Genomic DNA, 26983 nt, shown 5'->3' on the forward strand with positions numbered 1-26983 from the left:
TCATCTAATAGAAGTGAAATTGAATCACTGCTTTCTCCAGAAGTACTCCCAATTGTTATGAGGGGTTTTTCTGTTTTGAGAATAATCTCAAATAACTGCTTTCAAGGCATTTTAGTAATAGTTAGAACTCTCAAAATTGCAGCAATCCTGGTAAATGCAATAATGGTGCCCTGCAATAAATTTTCTTGGTTCATTTGTGGGAGACTATTGGAAAGGATCACATGACATTTTCATAAACCAAGCCACCTGAATCTCTTGCCATTTTAGTGCTGCTCTTCACTGCTACAAGTTGGTAGTTCCACTCACAAGAACTCATGAACTTAGCTGCAGCAGCATCTGTGCTCAACAAGGTGCACAGTGAAACTCTGGTGACTGAAGAAATTCCCACAGCTGAGATTTCTGAGCCCGTAGCTAACATATTACTTTGCTCATTTAAGTATAGCCTTCTGTGAGCAAAGAGAGAAATGGGAAGGTAACACATGAGCCTTATGGACTGGAGTTCAAAATTAGGTGACACCCCTGAGGTGGTGAGCTGATTGTGCTACTTCAGGTGAGAAGGGAATGACATTTTTGAATTCACTCCTTGTGTTAAAATGTCTATACACACACAGAGTAAGGATTTATCCCAATGTGTTCCCTGCTATGCTTGTTTTCTACTTGCAAGAAGTTTTTTATAGTCTAGAGCAGAATTTTAATTTAAATGGTATTAAGTGTTCTTATAAAACATTACAGAAAGAAACAGAAAAACCCCTCATAAACAAAACTTCATATAGTACATCTTTAACAACAGCCAATATTTCTTGTTTCACATTCTCATACTGCTTGAATTTGTTCCAGCAAGAAATAAAAGGAGTCCATTGTTCCAAGAATGACAGATGGTTAGTTTTCATGCCTTCCCGTAGTCTTTTACAGTGTGTAAGTTTGTTCATTAGCATAGTGTGCCAAAATCTCCTTCATTCTTCCTTTGAAGGGAGCTTATATTACTTCCAATATTTTATAATTAGGATGTGAGCAGTATTAATAAACTTCTAGCTTTTGATGGCTTTTCCTAACCACATTCTTAAGAAATCCTAAAAAGAGTACCGCTGGATCAAATAGAAGTTCATAACTAACAATAATATTTTATGGTACTTATGGCTTTCTGTCTTTCTGTAGATTTACATGACAAGCAAATATGCTTAAAATCCATGTTTGGATGGATAAATCTTTAACACTTAGATTTCACTGTTCCACACAATCTTATCTTAAATAAGAGTATAATACCAAGGATAATGGACTGCTTCCCAAGTGTCCATGTATATCTTTTGCTAGAATAAGACTTCTTGCACTAATGGAAGACTACACTGTGACTGGCACAGAACATTTGGATCTAACTCATAACTTACAGAAGTTCTATTTTGAATTAGGTGTATACTTTGCATCTTTTGAAACTGTCAGTTGCAAATCTGTTTCCCATTTATCTTTGTTATGATATACAATATGCAGTTCTAGCAAGACATTATCCATTTTGACAGCAGAAAATAAAACTATTAAATAGTCTTTCAGATTTTTTCAATGGATAAAAGATACAAAACCTTTATGTATTTCCTATAAACAAATTCTCACCTGAAGGAGGAACAGTTTTAGCAGCACCATATTGACAATTATACAATTCTGTTTATTCTCTGTATATTGTACAATCAAAAGTGGTATGTGCAGGTGGATTTATAAATATTCTAAAGAAATAGTTTAGATACCCATCACTCAGTCTTAGGGCACTTCTGCCTCATTAAGCTAAGCATGTAACCAAGCCCTTTAAGATCATACCTCATCCTATAATAAGACTAAGTTGCAGTGGGTCAGCAGTTAGCCATATATCCTCTTGTCCCTTTCCTTATGTGATGATCAAAATTCTAGATCACAGGAAGAATGAAGTGCAAGATCCTGGCTTATGACCATTTTCTGGTCACAGATGTAGAGTGTCCATTGTGGTGGAGTTTTTATGAACCACCAGTGTGTTACAAAGGCCAAACTAGATAAGACCTTACCCCCTCAGTCCAGCCTGGGGATGTACCACCATTCTGAGGTAGTGAGTCCGCACTGGGGAGCTTCTTTTAATAGCACTTCATGGGCCTAATTCTGGTTGGGACCACCACAGCACAGGGGAACAAAAACTCTTGCCATCACTTTCCCCAACCCAAAACAGCATCAGAGGGACGTATCAGAAATACTTCCCATGTCACCTTTTTTGGGGTGGCAAAACAGTATAGTTGGGAGGTATGGGTACCTCCTCCTCCTCCAATGTGGTTGTTCCGACCAGAATCAGTCCCATTGCACTGTTAAATGGTGTTCCCTGATGGGAACTCACTGCTTCAAAAACAGCAGTGCATATCTGAGGCAGGTTCACCTACAATAATTGCACTTTGAGAATAAATACATCTTTTTCTCTACATTAAAGTATTATTTTGAAAAGGCGAATGATATCCAAAAAACTACAATTTAATCTAGACTTTTAAAAAAGAATTATTGAGATTATACAATAGAAATTTCATAATGAATGCAAGGTATTCTTCAGTTGTAAATAAAAGATTCATACTTTGTCTTCTAAACTCCGTCTCTGGAGAAAACGATGATGCAGGTGTCAAAGATATCTCATGTAAATTGATGGGAATTACTACTGAAGATTTGGATTGCTTTAATTGGTTACGGAACTAGAAGGTGAGAAAAAAAAGAGAGAGAATCCAAAGTAGTTGTATTATTAAGCTCTTTTGAACTCATTAAACTTAACTGAATGTTCTACAGGTTTTTTTTTTTGGCCACTTAGTGTATTCAAATACACAAAAGAAAAAAACATATATGTTTCCTGATTTTAAGAATTTGCAAGTAGGATCATCTATTTTATGTTAAAATGGTTTCAAATTTAAGAAACAAAGGGAATTCAAATACACACATTTTCTGGTTGTTCTGATAGGACTTGCTGATTCTCCATCATCTCTTTTTCAGCCTTGTTACTAACATTCTAAAAGCACAAACAATACACATAGAGTTAAAGATTATTTTGACAGACCATTCCAAAACTATGCAACCTACTGATTTCATTTATACATGTTTATATTTATGTATCAGATTTAATATACTGTCCCATCCCCAAAGGGCTCTGGTTGGTGTAAAACCAATAAAACAATCACATTAAATTATGATCAATAAAACAACATTTTTAAATACCAGTTAAACACAATTAACAACCAGCTCCAACCTCCATCTTAAAATCAGATGATGACATAAACAATGGACTCATTGGGTGGTCGGCAGAGGCGTAGCTAGGAAAAATGGAGCCCAGTGCAAAATTTGAGTTTTGTACGCGCCCCCTACATTTGTTTGTGTTTTTTGTATTTTTAGTGTTTTTCATTTTGTGGCCTGCAGGGGGTGTAGTTTTTAGGCTAGCAGCACCATAACTTATGGGTATCTTTAGGAGACTCTCCTGATGATACCACTCAGGTTTGGTAAAGTTTGGTTCGGGTTCCATTGGAAACAATGGGGGGCACCCACTTTGGGAGTCCATAACTTTGGACCTCCGGAACCAAACCTCAACAAACCTGGGTGGTATAATCAGGAGAGTCTGCTAAAGATACCCTGAAATTTTGGCACTGCTAGCCTAAAAACTGAGCCCCCTGGAGGCCAAAAACTTAAAAAACCAAAAACCTGAATTTTTGCGTCCCCCCCAGGTGAGCCTGATGCAATGCGCATCCCCTGGTCCCCTTGTAGCTTCGCCTCTGGTGGTCGGCATAATATGGGCAAGCCCCCAAGGTGGAATATAGGACACAGGGGATGGCACCTTCAACTGCCGACCTACCCAAAGGCCCGGCAGAACAACTCCATCTTGCGGCCCTGCAGAACTGTTCTAGGTTCCACAGAGCCCAGATGGCTGTGGGGAGAGTGTTCCACCAGGTTGGGGCCAGGGCACTAAAGGCTCTGGCCTGGGTAGAGGCCAGTTGTATCATGGAGGGGCCCAAGAACGCCAGCAAATTGGCCTCTGCCAAACGCAGAGGTCGAATAGGGACATATGGGGACAGACGGTCCCTAAGATATTTCAGTATTTCAGTATTTTTAAATTCCATGTTAAAAATCTGCTCAGAAATAAGACACTGTTGTTTTGTAGACAATGGAAGTCACTGCTATATTTTGATTAAGCTTTTCAATGGAGATGTAGTGTCACATAGAGTTAGGAATATAATGTTGTCTTTAATTTGTAGTGAGCAACTTGTATGCTCTAAGGCTAAGCTCTATGTTTCACTTTTGCCCAAAAATATATTTCATTTTTAATACAGAATGGTCGTTTCCACACGGCCAAAATATCTGAGGTTGAGCAAGAGAAATATCCCTGTGTGGCCAAGACGTTCACACGGTTCCCAGGCCTTAAGCGAGTTTGCCCTGCGATATTTCCCTCATCCCAGGGTATTCAAAAATCACCAAATTGGTGATTCTTTTCAAAAAGCCCGGGGGTGAGTCTGGTATTGCATGCTACCATGCAATACCAGTTGGGAGCAGAAACAGTGTATTTTTCATGCCCAGATGCCTGATCTCCTGTAACCATGTAAATGAAAAGTGCCAGATTTTGAATGACTGGAAAAAGAAACATCAGGAAGAAAAAAAATAGTTTAAATAAAAATAACCTCATGCACAAGATAACTGACTTTGCAGCACCTAATCCAAAATCGGAGCTGAAAGTAGCAAGATTTCCAATTTCTTCAGAACACATTTCAAGGAAAACCATTAGTACTTCAACTTTGGTCCTGAAAATGGATAGACTTATTTAACCACCTTTGATCTTTCTTACATCAATGAATCAAGCAGCTATTTATACAAAGTTAGTCTGAAAAATGTCACTGAAATCAAGCAAGACCCATTCGCAACCCATGGAAATACAGCTAACTATCCAACCAGCTAGATAATGCGACTACATGAAAATTAATGTGAACTTTGTCTCTTAAAGCCATATGCATAATTTATAATACTGAAAACATGTAGTAGATATTGTGTGCTTCTGTAATCACCCATTGTAAATGTAAAATTTTGATTTTTAGCTTTCTTCTCAGCACATTCACTAAAGAATCATTGGCTCATTCCGCACATGCAGAATAATGCATTTTCAAACTGCTTTCAGTGCTCTTTGAAGCTGTGAGGAATGGCAAAATCCACTTGCAAACAGTTGTGAAAGTGGTTTGAAAACGCATTATTTTGCATGTGCAGAAGGGGCCATTGATTTGGTTATGGCTATGACAGATAAGATAGCAGGACAGATTGGAGAGGGGTTGGAGTTGCCAAGCTTGACTGAGTCCCATTCATCCCTACTGGTGAAATTTTATCCTATTCACTTATTTTTTGTCAATTTTGTTTTGAGTTCCAGTACACAATTTGGTTGCGATGGATTTTAGCTATCATGACATGGTCCTTGGGAATTTTTTAAAAAAGCAGAATGTAAACGCAGGCCTGATGAGGAAGGCTATAAGAATTTTCAAATACATTATATTTTTGACTGCTTAAAAACCTCATATTGTTATAGAAGGAATAAAGTAGATAATGTGTAATGCTGTTTTATAACATATTATAAGAACGGACATATTGTGAGAAAGGGAAAAAAAATCAAATAATACTTCCTACACATAGTCTGCTGTCATCTGATGTGATGCTGCATCATTTTAAAAGATACATTATACTTCTGAAAAACTACTGGATGTTGTACTCTGCAGACATACTAGTAGTTCTTGTGCCAAGTAGTACTATGTCACAGAAATACTGGAAAATATTAACAATAGCCCCCCTTTCTTGAAGCTTCCAAATAAAGAAATTCAGCTGATGCTTGGGTAGGACTCTGATTCAAGGACATATGGACATTTTGCAGCTATAATAATGTTCAAACTTTAAAAGACTCCTGCTAAACACAGATTTGATTATCCTGTTATGGTGCAGAAAAGCAAAAACATTTCAAAAGCACAGCGAGCTGTTACTCAAGCTATTTCCTTGTTCAGTCAACACTGAAGGCTTAAAATTACTTGATGGGAAGAAGGGAACATTTTTGGTTTTGGTTTCAGTATAACATAGCCTTCTCTTCAAAAACACCAAACAGTTTTCTTAGTTCATCTTTAATACCGTCAGATATATTACAGGAAATATATCAACAAAACTGTGAAGGAATGGCATTTTTCTAGTGTTTTCTACTCTTACAGGCTTTCTACTCTTACAAGTCCTGCAGTGATGTGAATTTGCACTTTTGAAGTGATATGAATTTTTACTTTTGAAGTGCAAAACATTCAAGGTCATATTATGAAGGGGAAAACAGTCCTTTCAGAAAGGTTGTATTGTGATTAGACATAAAGGCTTGGATTCAGACTAAATTGGCAATTTCCACCAATTCTTCCTTCTCGCTTCAATACCCCTCTTGGGTCTTTCCTCACAGTTAACTATCACGCAAAAGCACTATTTCATTGAGATCAGTAGGAAGTTGGAATGGAGGCAGGAAAGTTCCATTTCACTCACAGAAAACTGAGTGTGGTTCCCACCAATTCCTGTTAACCTAAAGATCCTAAAAATATGGCATTCCCATTGTGTGACTATGTAAGCTGGCACAAGTGAAATATTATCTTTCTGAAGCCAACAAGAAAGCTCTATGCTCTGTACAATGATTATAGTGCAGGAGCACAGAGGAGTAGCTATAAAGGGGCGGGGGTGCGCCATGAACCAGACGCGTGCTGGCAGGGGCAGAAAATTGCCCCCTTGCCCCACCCCACCAGTCTGGCCTGTTTTCAGCTGGCAGAAAAAGGTAAGTGGGGGCTGGGGCGGGGCTGCGGGTGCCATTTTTTCACCCCAGTAGCATCTACTTAAATAATGGATTCAGGACCTTATCATCTAGAAAACTTAATATTTCCTGTCTTAAAAACAAAAAAGACATTTCTAGCTCTTATGATTACAAATATATGTCGTTAAATGCCTGTGGAAAAGGGAGGGGTGGAGATGAGAAGCCCAGTAAGATTTCCAGTGGGTCAGGCTTTTAGTGTTTTGCGAAGGCCCATGCCATGGCTTGAAGGAGAATTATGTACGAGAATTAATGTGTTTCTTAAAAAGTGCTTACTAGTTTAGTGTACAATTCATCTGTTGAGCCTTTCATGAGAAAGTCCAAATTGGCATCTTCTTCACCACTTGCACTGGTACTGTGGTCCTATTAAAAAAGTTTTTTTAATTTAGAAAATGAAACTATAGTATATTTCACTTAAATTTGAACAACACAACTATAGAAGGTAAATCCTTCTGTAGTATGGAAGAGACTCAACGGATAAGCTTACTTGCATGCTTATTGCATACTGGCACATACAAACAATAAATTGCAATGCACCTGCAAATTGCAATTTATTGGTTGTACATGCCAGTACACACAGTGTGTGTTGTAATTGCTCTGGTTGTAATTTATATTGTAGACCATTTTGTGGACCATTCCGCATCCAACTGATAATCCTGGCCATAATCCAGAAAACTATAAAATGTAATGTAAGATTTACACGCTGCTCTCCTGGTGATTAAAGTTACATGTTTAAAATGAACTCAATTTACCAGTACTAAACACAAGGGAACACAATAAGAGAATGAACTGAGGGGGAAGACTCTTAAAAAGATGATGACAGGACTTTTAAGTTGTAAAGACAAAATTAATGAAATACCTATTGTTACACCTTTTGCATTCCAGATAATGACATTTAGATCCAGTCATACAATTTTGGCCAGCTTTCCAATAAATCTGGCAACAATCCCAGGATTTCCTAACTGTAGAAACTGTCAAATACCACTTTGTTTTAATAGATGAAGGCAAGAACTGGCCATTGTCCAAGAAAACATTTCCCCAAAGACAATGCTGTGAGGTTAAAATGTGAATCTGACATGAAACTGTATGTAGTTACAACTACCTACTGCACTATCCAGCGCAGACACGCAGCATGCAAAATAAATCATGCAGCTTGGATAAAAGGAGTCAGAAAATAAGAGTTATGTTTTCAGCTCCAAAAACATTGTTGGAGCCTTTTCTCTTCACATAGAAGAGAAGATCAGTTCTGGTCACATCTTTTTAATGCTGGAGTAATCCAATTTATAATTAGTTAGCACTGGCTTGGACAATTGATATGGTTGCTAACTAACCAGAAGACAACAATTCAACAATTTTTTCTTTAATATAGTCTGACTAGAAATCAGTGAAGTAGACTACATTTTTCATTCAATAGTTGCCACTTCCACACATAATATTTTTTTAATATTAGTTTTGTTTCTTTGTACATGAATGTGCTGGGGAAGTCAGACCCAGGAGGCACTGTTTTGCACACATGAAGTTCAGTGGAACATGAGCTGTAAAATGGGTGCTTGTCACTGGCTAGAGTGGCACTGGCACAGTTACTTCCATATTGCCTAGACAAGGTATAATTCTAATAGCAACAGGGAGAACAAAGTGGTAATAACTCAGGAGTTCAGTGGTAGGAAGGAGCTTCCAGCAAATTGCAGAAGTGTATTGTCACGGATACTGTAGCTTAAAGTCACTTAAGTCAGGCAGGTTCTATGACCTTTGCCAGTCCAGCATGTAACTCATGTTAACTATTGGCCACCTATAGCAAGCTTGCTGCCAGCATGACTGGCTGCAGAAGAGCAGTTAGCAACAAGCAAACCAGTCACTTGGGTCAGTGGGGGTTTTGTATGTATTTTGTACTTTGTCCCTGGCCAGTCCTGTTCTCTCTGCATAAGTTAGTAAAATGGTTTATATTTTCCACATGATCCATTCATTGACTATATAATACAGATATATGATTTGCTACAAGTCTGTACATTGGGAGGGACCTTTGTTCAGAGCTGTCTGGCCAAGAATATTCCCTGTCTCTGTCCCCACCCCACATTTTGTTTGCTGACACATAAGTAACTTCTCAGGCAGATGCTGAATTTATTGGTGACTGTTGCAAAAAAAATGTTGAAAAATGTGTTAATTTTAATAAGGAAAATTTGGCAGGAAAAACCCAGAAACTAGTGCAAAAATCATTGGTTCACATCCCATAAAGGGAGAAACACAAGCAAAATGAGGATTTAACCCACCAGTTTTCAAAATTCAGGGTTTTTTTTAGTGTTTGAAATTCATACTAATGTTATTCATACTCTTATCTTAGATACCACAGTAATCTACCAACATCAGCCATTCCTTCACTATACATGGAGATTTTCTAAACCAGTTTCATGGTATCTGTAAGCATGTGATCCCTAACACATTTTGAATATATGTTCAGTAAACCCTAAGATCCACCATCAAAAAAACTCTGAAAATATTGGCTGACTCTGGTAACTGGTCTGCTGTCCTCTTGATCTGACAAAGTAAAAACTGTATGAGTAAAAACACATGAGAGGCCATGACCTTAGCTAAGTTCATCACTAGTTAACTACTGACAAAGCAAATCTATTTCATATCCTACTAAGGTCTATCCAGCAGCGCTTACTCCCAGGGAAGCGTTTTTAGATTGAACAGTATGGAACTCAAATACATCTAATTTGCAACATAAAAAATCCTGAACCAACAACAACAGTATTGGAGTTATCTAACAACAGTTGCATGAAGGAAAGCAGTATCTGCTGCTTTGTACCATACCAGCTGCTTTATCATGATGCAAAACTCATGTGCTTTTTGACGGGTTTAATGCGACTGATATCTGGAATTATATCAATTTGCTAATTAGGATTAATTTCTTTTTATTAGGAAACAGGTTTCTAAAAAGCACCGTACCTCAATGGAAGACTGGGAGCTAGAGGGTAATGGGAAAGGAGCAACAGCCATCTGGTTAAATGCATCGTCGTTGCTGAAAAGTAAGAACAAAAAATCAATAGAACACCTGCTAAACAAACTTGAAATATCCAGTCAAGTTCTCCATTTCCTCTTTTTTACTTTCATTTATTCAGACTACACTTACATTCAGTACTGTCTTCAAAGAACTTAACCTAAATCCCAGGTGGACTCCTATCCAGATACTGACCACATTTATAGATTCATCAAAGTTACTGTGCCATGTTTATGATCTTCACAATAAGATACTTATTTCTTGTAACTATGCCCTTTCCGCACGGGCACTGAGTGGGGGTGCGTCGGCATAAACACGCTCATGCACCTTGGTGATCGTTTCACATCTGGTAGGGTCCACACCATCAGCTTGCCAGGTCGCCACAATTGGCCACCGCTGGTAGGGGCTGGATGGGAATCTGTAGTTCCTGAACATCTGGAGAGCCCCGGGATCTCGTTACCTGTCACGGCAAGCGGTCCCGGGTAGGAGGGCACAGGGGAAGGTGCAGCCTTCGCACAGGCTGCGCCTTCCCCAACTGGCTTACCTGCTCCTGCTGGCTCCCGTCGCATTGTGGAGGCCAGGGGGGTGCTCTTCAGAGCAACGGTGCTGGAGACGGAGGCCAGTGGGGCATGTCCCCTGGCCTCCACAACGTGACAGGAGCTAGCAGGAGCAGGTAAGCTGGCTGGGGAAGGCGGGAGGGAAATGCCATCTTCCAGTGGCAGTGGCTGGAAGGCACCCCTTTTGAAAAACCTCGCCATGCGAACACCTCCCCAGGGATGGAGTTTTTGCCGTCCCTGGGGCGCTCTATTCCGCTCGTGCGGAAAGAGCCTATGTTCCTTTATTTTGCTTAAAACAGGAAAGTGAGAGCCATAATGGAAATCTAGAGGGCTGCAGTCATTTGCATATTTTATAGCCTGATCCAAAAGGGAGGGGGAATGGGCTTATGGAGCTGGTGCAATGCTGCACCAGTCAATTTGCTCTGGCCACTAGTGTAAGTGGAACCTTATGCTGGCAGGGAAGGCAAACTGAGAGATAGGGAGGCTACACAGTTGGCAGCACTTGATCCAGAAATACCTGCTCTCTAAAGATCTGTCCCAGCCTAACCTGGCCACTGGCAGTGCTGAGGGTGGGAGGATTCCTTGGGGTGGAGATAACTTTAGTCAGACTCCACTGTCCTTTCAGGCTGGAGCACCCCCAGTGGCATAACTCCATTTTGCTGTATGGAGTGCTGGGCTTTCCCCCCTGTTTTTGGTTGCTTGGAAGCCCCCTGGAGGCAGTGTGGTCACTGGATTGGGCCGTTAACTACATATGCAGTTACATGAACTGACTATCATTTTTAGGAACCGAACTGATGTGACTGTGTCATTTAGTGGCTGGGGCACACTAACTTATTCTCATGTAACTTTGATGAATTAAATTTAACAGGATGATGGCTAACACTTTAGTTTTACATATTAAATATTCATCTCATGTTTTACAAAGCAAGGCATGATATTCACCGCTAAAAAAAAAGACTTGGAGTCTGCATTCCTTTTGTACACTTTCAAATATACAATATTTGCAAAACACTTCAATGACCATGGATTCAGTTGAACATTCCATTTGAAAACATACAACCACTAATCCCCAGCAAAACTTGACAACATGGTCAGACATTGAAATTACATGAAGAAATTGGCTAAGATTTATAACAAGTTCCCAGATTTGTTATTTAGTTTCAGGACTCAGAATTTGTGAACACAGCATATAGCTGACACCCTTCAAATGCCTCTAAAAAAACCCTTGGCTGCCTTTCCCCATTCTGCAGCCTTTATGTTTCCCTTCTTTCTTTCCCTCCCAGACTACTACTCACCACAGATCCCATCCCTCACACCTTAGATTCCCTTGTCACATTCCCTCAGATCCCAGCACTCCCAGTGCCCACTCACCACTCTCTCTGATCTCCCTTTGTGCTCTTCATCTCAACTTGAGACTGACAGCATACCAGAACTCTTGAGCAACCCCGTTTTAGGAGGGGATTATCTCAAAATGGAATTAGGGGAGGCCAGCTGTATCCTTATACATGCCTGGAGGTTCCCCCCAACATGCATAAATTTATCTACCCTCTGCCCCAATCCCATTATAAGGCTGTTGTTATCTGCATAGGGCCTAGACGTCAGAATCAGATATGATGGTGCTTATTAGTAAATAAAATTGTGGCAAATGAATCTACATGTAGGGCTATAATCAGTCATTTCAATGTCTGCAGCAGGTTCAATGATTCAGCCTTGAACTGGCACTAGGGATAGTCAAGAAGAACAGCTGTGAATATTTAAGAGTTCTGTTCCTGAAGTCGAAAATTCTCACAAGTTAGAAGTTCTTTATAAAACAGCACCTGGCTAATGCCATAGAATGTAACATACTTTGCAATATAAGGCTGCTGCAGGCAAACAGCCAATGAAAAGTTGCAGAGTGGTAGCAGTATACCAGGTTTGCTTTCCTTGCGAGGCCTCAAAAGAATCAAACTGATTGTGAATGTGACTGAATGAGAACTTGTGGTCACCATTTTAGAGGCACTTTAAAACATTGTGAGGTCATGAGTAGAGATTTGAACTGGGGTCTCTCCTAGTCAGGCTAATTTAATGTTACTTTAATTCATATTTTATGCCACAGGTTACATCTCAAGGTTATAACCCCAGTTTTCAAGTACTGACTATAAAATCCAGAATCAGAGAATCCATCAACATTTTCTTCAAATAAACAGAGATACATCGACATTTTGCTCCTGTAGCACTAAAACCTGAGAGAATAAAAACAAACTTGGTCTCTGGGATTGAAATCTCTCTGGGTTTCTCTTGCCTTCAAGTAATATGTGAGTTCAGTTATGTTAAAATTACAATAATGAAATATAAAATTCACAAAACAATAGCAGATACAAATTAATTGATACAAGTTACTGTATTCAAAACTAGAAATTCAGTAGAAACCATTTAAAAGTTGCAGACCTGTAAGAACAAATTCATATGCAGGGAGCGGGTAGGGGAGAGCCACTCATCTAAAAACTATCGAAGGCAGTATTGTGGGTACTGGCTTCTTCCTTGCCATTCCTGGAAAGAACATATGTGAAGAGCTAGCCACCTTGCAAATTTAGATGATGGGGAGAAATGCCACTCAAGAATTCATCCTCATATTGCAGTCATTTTTGGACCACACTTTGTTTATCGTCAGGAATCCAGCTGCATACTTATAGCTGATATAAAGGAAGGGTCTGGAGTAAAGAGCCATTAAATGCAAAGCACAGACTGCTCAATCCCTTGGTTATCCGAATGACTCTGGCCAAAGCAGGACAATAGATTATCATCCTACACCTGCTAATAACTTCTCACCTAGCCCTGTGTTGTTGTTTCGTAAATCTCTGGGAGGATGGAAGGTATTCTGAAAGGTATGTAGAACTAACCTGCTGTAAGGTCCATCTACACTTGACCTTGTTTTGGACAAGCCCAAGACCTCTCTATTCCCACATCTTCTTTACGTATATGAAAGCAATACTTTTGCATACTCTTATCTTCAATCTACCATCAGACAGATGGAATGGCTCCGCTTACATACAATGACAGTCCTCTCTGAGGCCCTTCCGCACAGCAAAATTAATGTGGGGTGCAGCTGGGATAGATGAGCCCGGTGCAGCCCCAGGCCCCTTCGCACAGTGCCGGGCAGGCGGCTCTGGAGCCAAAACGGCTGGGCAATGTGCCTTCACATGGAGGCACATTTGTTGTGGCTGTCCCTGGTCCTCTCCGCTGCACTGCAATGCAGCTGGGCACAGACCACGCCTGCAGCCATACCAGGGTGGTACTCTCCTGTGTGGCTACGCAGGAAAGAGGCGAGTGGGAGGAGGAAACAAGAAAGCCACGCTCGAGTAACGTGCCTTCCATGCAGGGGCTATTCACTAGACAGCGGCTTTAACCTGGCCTTCCTCAAAAGAATAGCAGATAATGTGATTGTCGTTTAAGCTGGGTTGGAGCAGATAATGCGGGGCAGACCTGATGCAGGGGCGGGAACCATGCAAAATCCCCCCCACACACACACACCGGTTTAAACCCAAGGCTGACCTGCATTAATTTTGCCATAGGAAAAGGGCCTGAACCAATTAGCAATGTGACTAAAGGTGGGATGGGAATGGCATTCCTGCCAGACTTGTATTAGCTGAATCACCCTCTTGCCCATGAGAAAGTGACATTTTAAGTTGGAAAATAGAAACTCAAAACTGGATGCAATGCAGACACTGCTGCTGCCAGAAAAGTAGTCAGATCTGGTTCTGTTGCTTCTGTTGCTGAAGACAGATAATTTCATTCATATTGGCTACTCTTTCAAGATTAATGGAGGGGGCCTTATTTAGGGGTCAGATTTTGAATAGTCACATTCTGAATACACATCTCTAGTTCCTCCTTTAGGTGACCTTTAGATACCTCATGCTTTTAAAGTGCAATTTTGCTTTCTGCCTTCTCCTATTGCTATTAAATTTGTATTGTGTAACATTTTAAAAAATACTCATTTCTTATTCATGTAATCATATATCTCGCAGGTTTTAAAACACTGAGTAAAAAGAGGTTGCTGCTCATAATATTCTCTTGCTGTAACTGTACGTATTCAAATAAATTGAGTCCTGCTTCAATGGAGGCTTGTTAAAAAACATTTTAAATGGTACTGCAAACAATAAACAGCCTTTGCATCGTGCTCTCTACAGCTGTAAATCATAATCTATTTATAACCAAAGTGAAGACAACAATCTCTTTAATAATTGTTAGATGAATGGCTCTCCCCTACCCACTCCCTGCATATGAATTTATGCTTACAAGTCTGCAGTTATTAAATGGCTTCTACTTCATTTCTAGTTTTGAATACAGTAATTTGTATCATTTAATTTTTATCTGCTATTGTTTCATGAATTTTATATTTTTATTGTAATTTTAACATTTGATTTAACATTTGATTGTTACCTGTCCTGTGACTGTTTAGACTGAAAGTAACATGCTCATATTTAAATAAATACGCTGAATGTCAAGAGTGACAACAAAAATTCCGCATAAAGCTATCTAATTGATTCAAGTCTTCTACAGAGGTGCTACAACTGTAGTTAAATGAATTCATACATACACATTATTCACTCTGCTTCAGCATACTCAAAAGAATTCCTTGCACATGTGAACTAATAGTAAACTAATAGAGGCAGTTCACATATCCACAAACTAGTTACTTGAAGGCTTACTGCTGGACATGTAATCTTTCTAAACTGAGTTTGAGCTCATTAATTTTGAGTACAGATGAGTTGAAAAGCAGGAACCTAAGGCTGTCACATTTTTTTCACAGTATATTCGGTGGCTGTCCATTTTGGTAGCTGTCCATAACCGGACATTCTCCTAGTCATGACTCCTTATTGCTGTTGGTCTCTCCCCTATCACAAATGTCCAGGACCAAGAGTTACGGAGCTCCCGGCCCTCACTAACCCAGCAGTGCACAGTTCCAGAATTCATCAAGATGCCACAGGGTTGAGTAGAGAGAGGCTGGTTAAGTGTGAAGAGAGACCCTAGACCAGTGGAAGACAAGGAAAATGGCTTCACTCAGCCAGCACAGCAGAAGCCAGGCTGGAAAGTTGAGGGTGGGGCAAAATCCCAAGCAGACCATAGCCAGACTCCACCCTCATCTGTAGAGTTGCCAGGCAGACTAACGGCAGCTGCAGTCACCCAGGTGAAAGGAGGATGTGGAAGAGGCTTTTAGGGGAAGCAGCACCTGGGAGTGGGATGAGTGACAGGAAGGGAGGCAAAACAAGGACAGAAAGGAAGAGGACCCAAATCCAAGGGTGAGCTCTCTTCTGGCTCAGGTAACCCAGGGGACCAATGTAGGGAAGGGCATCACCCTTTAAAGAAGCCAGAGTCTGAGGCCAAGGAAGAAGTTGCTGGACTTCTCCTTTGTGACAGGGAATATTCCAGTCAGGGTAGAGAAGGGATCTGTTTCTACCTTTTCTGTCAGTGACAACTTGGCTGGCCTTGGGTGAAGCCGGGGCAGCAGAGGTGCGCACAACAAAGTTCCTCAAAAATACGTTTAGGAGCATACAGCAGGCTTGAATCCTAAATATAAACAAGTTGGTGAACAGCAACCCAGTCCCTTGGCCTCTGGCCTGTGGTTCCATCTTATTCCTTGTGCTTTTTGACATCTACATGAAACTGCTAGGTGAGGTCATCTGGATATTTGGGTTGGGCTGTCACCAACATGCAGATGACACTCAGCTCTATCTTGCGCATCTGGCTGATCCCTGAACTGGTGCGTGGAGGCAGTTTTGAAGTGTGTATGAGCTAATAAATTAAATGTTAATTCTGATGTAAGTGTTAGCGGTGAGATTAGGGTTGCTGTCTCTTGGACAGGAGTTTCTGGGGCAGGAAACATTGAGGAGCATGTTGTCATGTGTGTCACTACATCACTTCTAAAGAAAAGCTCAATATCAGGTACCTCTGGGAATCACTAGAAACTCTATGGTTGTACCATAGATTTTTCAGCAATTTCTACAAAAACTATATCTCACTTCTGGGTTTGCCCCAGAAGTAACATAGTGGTACAGACAACGTAAACTTTAAAAAAATTCTCCCACCACCACTTGGAGCAGTGATGGGCGAGGCTAGTTGCTGGCAGGAGGCCTGGCAGCCCTAGGTGAACAGAAAGTCCGACCACGTGGTGGCATGCATGCCCATGGCAAGTTGGGGGGGGGGCAGTTTCTGAGCTGTGCTCCACCAGACACCTTATGTTGATGTCATAGACAACTCAGACTAAGATGGAAGCCAAATCTTAATTCTGGACTTTGATACTAAAGAGGAGTTGCTGCTTGCAACGTTCCTCTTCACCTCATTCCTTGAATCAGCTATGCCTAGCAGCAAGTGATGTATTTCCTATAGCCTTGGCTGTTGTAGTCTGGATAACACAAGCCACAGCTCTGAAAAACACACACCTGTTCTCTAGCCCACAAAGGATATGCAAATGCTACTATGGCTTAACACAACCAGCTTTCCTGAGTCCTTTCTTCCCTAGCTGATCCAATCACACCCTTTCTGTCAAACTATGAGAGGACCTTTAAACCTGAGTTGTAAATTCATCATCTCTGCAGCAGGGTAGAGCATGGTAAAAATCAAACATATAAATGAAATATATAAATAAAATTGTACTCTCCCCGGCTCTGACGCAACTGAGCCATTTTCCATTATATTGTTCTCTCCTGACAATGGAACTCCACTTTGTCCAGGAAGACTGCCTCCCTTAGAATTGCCAGGGAATCAAAATTTCCTATATCTAGTCTGCCCTAACTAGAGTCCCTTGCCCAACATTCTCTAAACTGCCTTTGGTTCAGTTGCAATGTGCCTGATGTTGCCTCTTTCTGCATCCAATGTGGGTATTGGATCCTGCCTCCTTGGATCTTCTTCTGGATTAGGTAAATATCACCCTCCCCCAAAATAGCCTCTATTATTCCAAACCTATCTTTAACTTCTATCTAAATTATAGGCTTCTTGAGTCTCTCTGTGTGTGGGTGTGGGTGTGCATGTGTGTGGCTTCTTGTATTTTTGCCAAACTGTGTGTGTACCTTTTATTATCTTTGCTCTTTAATAAAATTGTTAAAACTTCACTCAAAATCTGGTTTCCTGTAGGCTTCTAAAGGGGAAAAACCCTGTATAAGTTGGTGGTAAAGATCCCAGTAGCCTTGCCTCTTTCATTGCAAGGTCTGCCCCTGCCAATTCCGCAACCTAAATGGGACAGACTCACACTAATTCAGATAGCACCAGGACTTAAGGTGTCATGTGTTCTGGATAGCAATGTACTCACCTTGAGGGAACAGCTGCATAATTTTGGGGTGCTCTTGTACCCAGCCTAGTGGATGGCAACTGTAGCCAGGAGTACCTTTCACCAGCTTTGACAGGTTAGTCAGGTGCAGCCTTGCTTGGAAAGAAAATCTGATGTGCATGCACTACTTGCATCTAGAACAGATTACTGCAATGAGTTCTTTGTGGGGCTTCCCATGAAAAGTGTTTGGAAACTTCAGTGATGTAACCAGGATGTTGACTGGAGTGGCTGGCAAAGATCAAATCACTGCTCATCTGCACTGGTTCCCAGTCTGTTTCCAGTCTATACTGGCTCCAAATCTATTTTGTTTTGTCTGACCTTCCTTCAGTGATCCCTCCAACCTGTCCTATTCTTTTGTCTGCATATTTTATTGTATTCTATATGTACTTTCATTTAATTTTAATTGTTTTAATTATTTTTAAGATAGGTTTTTATTATGTATGTTTTTAACCTGTTAGTTGCCTTGGTGATGAGAGCAGAAAGGCAGTGTATAAATTTTGTAAATAAAATACATAAATATATTTGAACACCTGGGAAACATTAAAAGTAAATGTGTTTCAATCAGGTCCACTAAGGATAGGGAAATGGGAGTTTATCCATTACTATGCAAAACTAACTATTCTTTATCTCAAGCACCATTATATCTTGATTACAATAAACCAATAATGCAAACAAATTCTGTGGGTTCAGTATTACAGAAGCCATGTATTTTCAGTCTTGTATAGAACTATGCAAAAACGAATCCTTCCACATCCAATTTCAGATATTTCTGCTTTAGCCAGGGCAGCTATTTACTAGAGATCTTCCACATGCAATTAAGTAATGGAGATTTAAGTGGTTGTACATGACATTTAATTTTCAGTAGCTGAATAAAGTAAGAATAGGCTATAGGCAAGATCATTAATCTCCTCTGAATGACTTGCTCTGCTAAGGATAGCAAGTAATTTTTTTTCAGCAAGCCTTTATTGGCATAGAGATAGCAAGTAATTCATTTTACTGGCACTGTTCTTTACTACTGTCATTTATGGTCTACATTAGATCTAAAGACGTATAACACAGTAACTATAAGAAATATTGGTTGCAATCTTAAGAAGACTTAACTAGGAGTAAGTCCCACTGGAAAAAAAATCAGACTTACTCCTGACCTGCATAGGATTGGTCTCATTGTCTCTTAAAGACAGAAGCACACAGGATATGAATTTAGTCACTGCTAATATTCTACAATTTTACAGAGATCAAGCTCAGTATTAATCTTTGGGAACTTAAAATAGGTGCAGTATTGCCTTGCACATCTTTCTTCTATTTATTTTAGTAGAGGACAACATATCAAGATATTTGGAAATTCTCTTCTGGGTTTCACTAGATGTGAATCAAGAAAGGTTAAATATTTTTCCTTAACATGCTCTGAGACTGAGGAAAACAAAATCCAAAATCTTGGTTTCCAATCACAGACACCTTCCAATGTATCAAAAGAATTATAATCTTTGAATATCAATCAAGATAGTTGAGCCATGTTTTCAAAATGGTGCAAAATATGAGGCTATAAAATCTGTGCATGCCATAGAAAACAATGAACTTTAATGCGTGGTGAATGTCACAAGGATGCACTACAGTAAAACAAAATGGGTTTGCCTGGGCAGCAAAAACATAATTATATAATATTCAGTCAGAAAGAGGATTTGGAAAAGTGATAACCCCTTGAATGATAACAGTAGAAAAGAACACATCCATATTAATTCTGAAGCCCAGTTTTTTAGATCATCCACAGGACTTCATAGCTTACTGTTAGAAAAAGAGAGAGAGAAATACATTCTGGAACACAATGCATGTGAAAAATTATATTAAATATAATTATTATATTATGTGGTTCAAAACATTGTTTACAGCAGCTCTTTTACTGAACTTAGTATTAAAGGCTGAGTATTTCAGAAGGGTGGGGATTGTTAAGATTACTTCGACAAAAATTTAAACAATGGCATTCTCTTTTAGTCATTATACCATATCTAGGGCCCTACTCATTAAAAATAATTCTAAAAAGCTATTTAAAATTACAATTTAATTTTTTTAAAAATGCAATCAGGTAAACAGTGCAAAACAAGAACTGAACTGAAATGAGTTACAAACCTTTTTTACAGTAACTATTGAGATGGCTATTAGGTAACTAAACTGCATTCTCTTCAACTGTTAATTAATCAGAAACATCACCGAGAACTCATGTGTATTTCAAGAGTCTGGATCCAGAGGGATTATTATTCACCTACTAAAAAGAAACCCCCTCAAGTCCAAATATATTTACTTAGCAGGAAGCTTCACTGGGCTGAACACCCTCTCTCTATAAACAAGTAGAATAAAAACGATTCCCATATTCTTGGGTTTTTGGATTTCACTTTTGGACTGTCACAACTGAAATCAACTGCTATAAGCAGGGAACCTGAGAGTTTTTCATACATTATCAGTTCTCATAGAAGCTGATAAGAAAAGTCCAGAAGGCTGATTCACATGTTTTGTGAATAACCAGAAAAATTCTAATAGTAATTAAAATGATATGCTTAAATGGAAAAGATAGTCTTACCCATTTTTGTTTATAATTAAAGCTGCAATCCAAGATGCACTTACTTGGAAGTAAGAGCCACTGAAGTCAATAGGGGTGACTTCTGAGTAAACATGCACAGAACTGCACTGCATATTTCACAGGTGGGGCTTACTTTTAAGTAAATGTGCAGAGGACTGCAATTTAGCTGACATAATTAGCAGCACAATCCAACGCACACTTGCTCATAAATATCTTGAGGTGTTCAATGGAGCTGATCTATAATTAATAAAAGAAACTCCTACTGAACTCAGTAAGACAATGCTTAGTAAACACAGAATTAGATGTAAATTTCTCAAATGTACATGGGAAAGCTGGGCAGCCCCATCCACTGGGCCAAGTGCCTGGCAGTGGCACTATTGTCGCGACAGCCCACCTCTCCCATGGAGGCTTTCCAGTGGCATGGGGAACCTTGAAAGGCAAAAAATCCTCCCCACTATCAAGAAGCCCCCATTGGGCTTAATGGACTCCCATCACCTTTTTGGTGGTTTAAGTCCTAAACCCAGGCCGCTGGCACAACATGGGCGATGGCTAAGAAAGAGCAGAGTTGGCTCCTCCCCCTGGCCATGCTCCCAATCTACTTTCACTATGCCACCAGCAGTGATGGGAGCACAGGGATGCTGGCACCATGTCCCACCACTGGAGAGGGCCATGATGCCCAGATGCCGGCAAATTTGCCCCTCTGCTGGGGCAAATGACTCAGGGAGTGCAAATCCACTGGTGTGGCCATGCACTGCTCCCTACAGCAGATTTGCTCCCCCTTGGATGGAGCTGAACGATACGTATATATTCAAGAACACATGATCAAAAATGAGTTGTATCATAATGTAGATTACTGACTATCATAGATAATTACCTCAACTCTACAGCAATTTCTGTTCAGCTTCTAAGAATTAGCAAAGCTTGGTTACCCCCTCTATAAATATTACTTCTGGAAAAGCCAACACATGCATGATCACAAACAAGTGCTGCAACCCAAAACACAGTTATAAGGGAATATAGACACAGCAGGTTTTACTTTCAGGACATATTTACATAAGAGATACAAAGATTTTCCTTTCATTTCAACCTAGAAGCACACAGACTATAATAAGACACCAACCAGAATTATGAATATCTTATTTTAAGCACCCTGTCCACAGGCACATTACCTCACTTTTCTGCAGTGAGGAACCTACTCTGTTAACTTGGAGCCCATTTGCACATATGATCCTGGAAAGTCATTTGTACATTTTTGCACAAGATTGTTTGAGTGTTTTCTGACAGTTGGATTTTTAATACAATGGAGCTAATTCAGTAGCACTCTTTGGCTGTTTTTGCATGGTGAAAATATCCCTGGGTGAGCATAGAAAATATCCCTCTGCAACCAGGAATTCTACAGGGTTCCCAAAGCTGCACAGGGTCTGCCCCGGTGTTGCCCCTAGAATAGTTCACTTTCATTCCCTAGACTCCTTCAAAACATCACATTTCAGAAAACTTTTTCATGAAACCTCATCTGTATCAATCAAATAATCATGTGCTGTCCAATTCTCCAGTCTATTTGTATTCCACATATCCGTCATCTCATCCATGATGGAAGCTCTTTTCCTACATCAGAATGATTTTCACAGACCAAAATCTTTTAACTTGTCTTGCTCTCAATCAGCAAGCCAGTTTCTTACTGGCCTCTAGCCATTCTGTATGCTTACATGATATAAATAGCAGGGATCTTTTAGGAGGGAGGGAGGTATTTGGAGTTTTTATTTTATTTGGTTTCACTGTCAAATGTTTTGATTATGACTTGTAAGTTACTTTGAACCAAAAGGGTTGGGAGCAGCATAAATACTTTAATAAACAAATACAAATGGTCACTAAGGGATTAATAACAGCTGTAATATTTATTACACTTCTAAACAAGAACTGAGCACTGTCCAGTCAATATAAAGTAGTATGACAATTGCTTTTCTCATAGAAGTGGCAGCCTATAAATCCTTTAAAAAGATCAAAATCAGCAGAGGGAGCAGAAGATACAGGAAATCCAGATGCCCAGCTTCTTCCTGCCTTGCTGTTTGATTCAATTGGGAATGGCATACAGATGACCCATTTATGCATATGACTCACCTTCAATTAGCAGTATGTGTGTGTATAAGCTTATTTCCATGTATACAGCATTTTAAATTGGATCAGGGTAGTGATGGCTCAAGGTTTCCTAGCAAGTTTCCAAACAGAATGGGGATTGGAACCAGGGTCTCCCACATGCTAGTCAGACATTCTGACTACCTAATCACACTGGTTGTCATAACAATTGTGTAAGAAATTGCAAAGTGTTTAAAAGGCTTGTCCTTGAAAGCTGGCTTTAGCAGTTTACCAAGTCACTGATCCCTAATCTGATACACCAATAGATAGTGCCTATGCCATTCTTACCGTATGAATACCAGTTTGACCTTTGATGGGGCAGTCTTAATTACTGCTGAAGCATTTTGGTGACTTCTCCCGTACAAGATCTGGTTATTTATCTGTTTTATAAAAAAGAACATTTAACATAATTACAAATCAAGCAAAACCAAAAGGTTATGTATTGCTTTATAATTTCATCACATACTTCTGCAGGAAATGTTCTCTGCCCTTTTTCTTTTAAACTCATTTCCAGACAGCAAGCAAGGATAAAGTTAAAAGGTTTGAGACTTTTGCTTCCTGGAGAAACATGATTTTGGTTTTAGTTTTACTCTGATAACTCTCTGTGTGAATAAAGTTTTGATCAATTGGAATAATTATATCTGCAGAATAAGACTGATCATATAAACCAAGATTGTGTCATTCACTACTTCGAATACAACTTGAGAGGGGGAGATAAAAATCACACACACGCACACCATAAAATGGAGGAGACAGTAATCTCATTTCCTGTGAACCTACTGCAATGTTAAACCATGTTTGATTTTTGCTGTATATTGCGTTTCTTCCCTGGCAGGAGTACAGATCAGTATTCTACAAGAATCTTCCTCAAACACAATGGCATTTTAGCAAGAGAGTACAAAAATACCTGGATTGAAATAGTCAATGCTAACCTCTTTCAGTGTACCTCCTCAGAAACCAATCAGCCTGCCATGGCTCCACATAAAGTAAAACTTAGCTTTAATGTGGTTTCCTTTGAAAAACTTTTACACACAAGCAATTTAACATTTTCCATAAATATTTCAAGCACAACTGGGAATTGATATATTCCAGAGTGGTAGCTGTGTTAGTCTGTTCTGCAATAACAACCAACTCTGGTGGCACTTAAGACTAACAAGTTTATTATGGCATAAGCTTTCAGGACCACTTCATTTGATTCACAGGAAATGACAGCCACAAACCTAAGGAAAGAAAATGTTAATTTTCAGTGATAGCAGAGTCATTCCTTGTGTCAAGGAAATGACAACAAAACTAATTAAAGGAAACAGGATCACAATGGCCAATTCAGAAAAATGGCTAATATAGCCTTCTGTAAGAAAGTGAAAGAATTCTACACACATAGCAGTGGGATACTGATATTGACTAACACAAATTTTAAGAAGTTATAAATAAACTTTTCCTCCAAACAGCAATGAACACATTCAATCAAAACCCAGCAATTTATTCAATAAATATTAGGATATAAAATTCAGAAAACAAGCTGTAATCAATACAAATTATTAACCTAAGAAAGCAGTTCAGAGCCCCACATGTTTCAGTGTAATCTTTGGGTAGATTGACCACATTCATAATAGGAGTAATTCTGTTTCCAAAACGGAAATTAAATTATTTTGTGAGAAATGCACTAATTGTTAAACTAAGGATTTAACACCTTACAGCACCCTCATGTAATACTGTGCATATTCCCATGTATCTTGTGACATTTAACCTGTTTCAAATTTGATTCAGGCAGTATGGTTCAAAGATGAAAAGTGAACTTAAGCAGGCTTCTCACATCCCAAGACAGCTACCCTCTCCTGTACCATACCTTTACTCAAATTTGAAAATATCTGGGTGATACATGTTAAAAACAACACATGAGAAATACTGAATCTCTTTAGAGATATGTCTTGATCTTTTCCATACAGCTGCTAAAAGATATGGGAGAACTGATCATGGATTTTAATGTCTCATTTTGTAAAGCTTTTCAAGTGGGGCATTTTGTGTGTGTATCCATCAAAATTTGGAGCATGAAGTTTACCTCATAATCCCAAGCAGTAGGCCAATACAGAGAAAACCAAGCAAAATGCAAGGCAGGAGTCCCATTGTGTCTTCAGCAGTGAATGCAGAACAACCAACATTTACAGTACCAGCAGAATTTCCATCAACATTCTATCAACATCTATTTTTGCAGAATACATGTTTGTTTTTACAGTAATATTATAATATTGATTTTATGATATTGATATTAAAGACTCAGTTGCTTTAGCATATTCTCATAGGTTTCAAAAAAAGCAACCATTACCTACTGTAACATTAAAATCAGCTTTTATGAGGAACAGATGTATAAATGAGAGGAGTCAGAGAAAGGTAATGGAACAAAAGGCAAGAAAAGATAAATACAACTACCAGTTAAGTATTTGACAAATTAGGAAATTATTTATGGCTGCACATCAAAATCTGGAGGATGATTAGTCTGGGAATCATGTTTAAAGGAAACTGAACCTTTTTACCTCCCTTAAAAAATTAGCTCCAATCTCTGCATTCAGCCCACTTCAGGAACAGAGTACAGATCCCTTTTTCAATAAAGAAGAATGGGTAAGTTTTAACAACCAAATGTCTTAGTTCAATGTGCTGTAGTGCTTAGAATATATTAGGATCTAGGAGATCCAAGCTGAAATTCCCATTCTGCCACGGAAACTTACTTGGTGACTCTGGGCTAATCACTTTGTCTCTCAGCCTAACCTATTGGCATGGCCTAACAACTGGCAGGAGATGGAGGAAGAAGGGACTTAGGATGGGGTGGAGGGCATTATCGACGTCCCTGTTGTGATGACGGACACTCTGGTGAAATCTGAAAGTGATGTTGTCATACAAAGGACAACATTCTACCATTGACTTAAAACTCTATTATTTGACTGTAGAATGCTAGAGTATCATCTGATGGGATGGGATCACATCTGGGTTACAGTGGAAGTCATGTCATTATATCAAGGATGTCAGTTGCACCCCCATTTTATCCCCCAATTTCATCCTGCTGCCCATCTAAGTGACAGTGTGGGGATTGGAAACCCTCTGCCATTGCAAACAGTAGGTACCATAAAGTTATGGGGACCAAACATTGGTGTGATGTCCCTACACTTTCTATCTCTATGTGGAAGTTTTTTTTAAAAAAAAATATAGTCCTATTAGCAACTGAGTAGCCTTTGATGATGTTTGGTTTTGTTTAGGTTTGTAGCATGTGAATGTTGTTATATTGTTGAATGAATAGTGCCTCACCCTTCTATAATTTCTGTTCTGTTTCTTGGAAGTACTGTAAACCAATGGGTGTCTAGGAAGGTTAGCATCCTAACTTTCATACTAAGACCTGGGTATTGAGGTCACTTTCAATCTCTGCCTCCAAAGCTTTCAATCTCTGCCTCCAGAGCGCTCCGGGGGTTGGGCAGTATAAAAATCCTATAAATAAATAAAATAAAATAAATAATAAACTGCTTTTTTTTCTTTTTCAAAACCTTCATAAAACCCACACAACCCAGGAGCTGGCTCAATCAATCAGAAGCCAGCTCTCTCTCTCTCCCTTTCTAACAGCTATCCATTCCAATATGGTTAACTCTTCAAGTGTTGCTAGTGCTTTCTGATTGCACTTTAAACTTAGAATTCTTAGATTCATCACAACTGTCATAAGAGCAACGCACTGCTCCACACTAAATGAATGCCTCTCAGAGAATTTTAGGATCCATCTTATGTGACAAGAGTGCACAAGAAGGCAGTTGGTGTCTGAATTATTCCCCTGGCACTAAGGTGTGCCTGGCTGGATGATGGGACTAGTTAATCTCCACTGTGTCACCCTGAAATAATTTAATTATCTCTCAAATCAAACCATTAATTATCCTATCTGCATCCACTCCAGCTATCAACTGGTATTCAGGAGAATAGCCTAGGCACTCTCTTGCATCCTAATGACTCATCAAGCCTCTCCTACCTTATTGTTGAAACCCCAGCAAAGCAATCAATTCTTTGTCTCTGGCTTTTCTGCCAGCTTACCTCATACTGTCTCAGGATCCATTTGGGGGTATAACTATTGGTTTTTTTGGCCATTTTTTGTGTATGTTTTCGATCTGTGCATGCACCCAAACTTCCATAGAGATGCTTTCCTTAGCTCCTGGTCATTTTTTCTTCAGTGCTGGTTTCACTGGACATCCCTTCAAGACTGGTAACTATCACCATCATAGAACCCTATCCAATTTCCACTATTTATCTCTTTTTCAGACTGTGTATGGTTTTCATGGGTGTGCATATTGCCTAAAATAATTAATATTAGTAAAACTGTTGTTAATTGTACAACTGACTGTTCATTTAGGAGTTCTCAGCTAGACAATCTTGGTGTTCATAGGTTATCTATCCCAGTTACCCCCCTCTCAGTCTGTCTCCACAGCTAATTTCCCCAGTTAAAGTGGAGCCTGCCTACCTAGGGTAACAACCACCAACAGGAATGTGAAAACCTACTGCCTTACAGGGTTGCTGAGAGGAGGAAATGGAGGAGGAGAAACAATGTAAGCTTCTCTGGATT

The 26983-nt window shown here is 39.5% G+C and overlaps 1 protein-coding gene across 8 annotated transcripts in view; it reads right to left on the bottom strand.

The window, feature by feature from the left end:
• PATJ (PATJ crumbs cell polarity complex component) overlaps window positions 1-26983 on the bottom strand; it is a 211710-nt gene that overhangs the window by 45151 nt on the left and 139576 nt on the right. For 7 of the 8 annotated variants that reach the window (XM_048496111.1, XM_048496109.1, XM_048496103.1 and 4 more), the window contains 5 exons: window positions 22684-22775; window positions 9779-9851; window positions 7109-7195; window positions 2930-2998; window positions 2576-2690 (listed from right to left, as the gene is read on the bottom strand). In XM_048496111.1, coding sequence (XP_048352068.1) covers window positions 2576-2690; window positions 2930-2998; window positions 7109-7195; window positions 9779-9851; window positions 22684-22775 — 436 coding nt within the window. The remainder of the gene's footprint in view (window positions 1-2575; window positions 2691-2929; window positions 2999-7108; window positions 7196-9778; window positions 9852-22683; window positions 22776-26983) is intronic. The other variant, XM_048496108.1, reaches the window with a different exon arrangement.

Source organism: Sphaerodactylus townsendi, linkage group LG05 (genome assembly GCF_021028975.2).
Source record: "Sphaerodactylus townsendi isolate TG3544 linkage group LG05, MPM_Stown_v2.3, whole genome shotgun sequence".
NCBI lineage: Eukaryota > Metazoa > Chordata > Lepidosauria > Squamata > Sphaerodactylidae > Sphaerodactylus > Sphaerodactylus townsendi.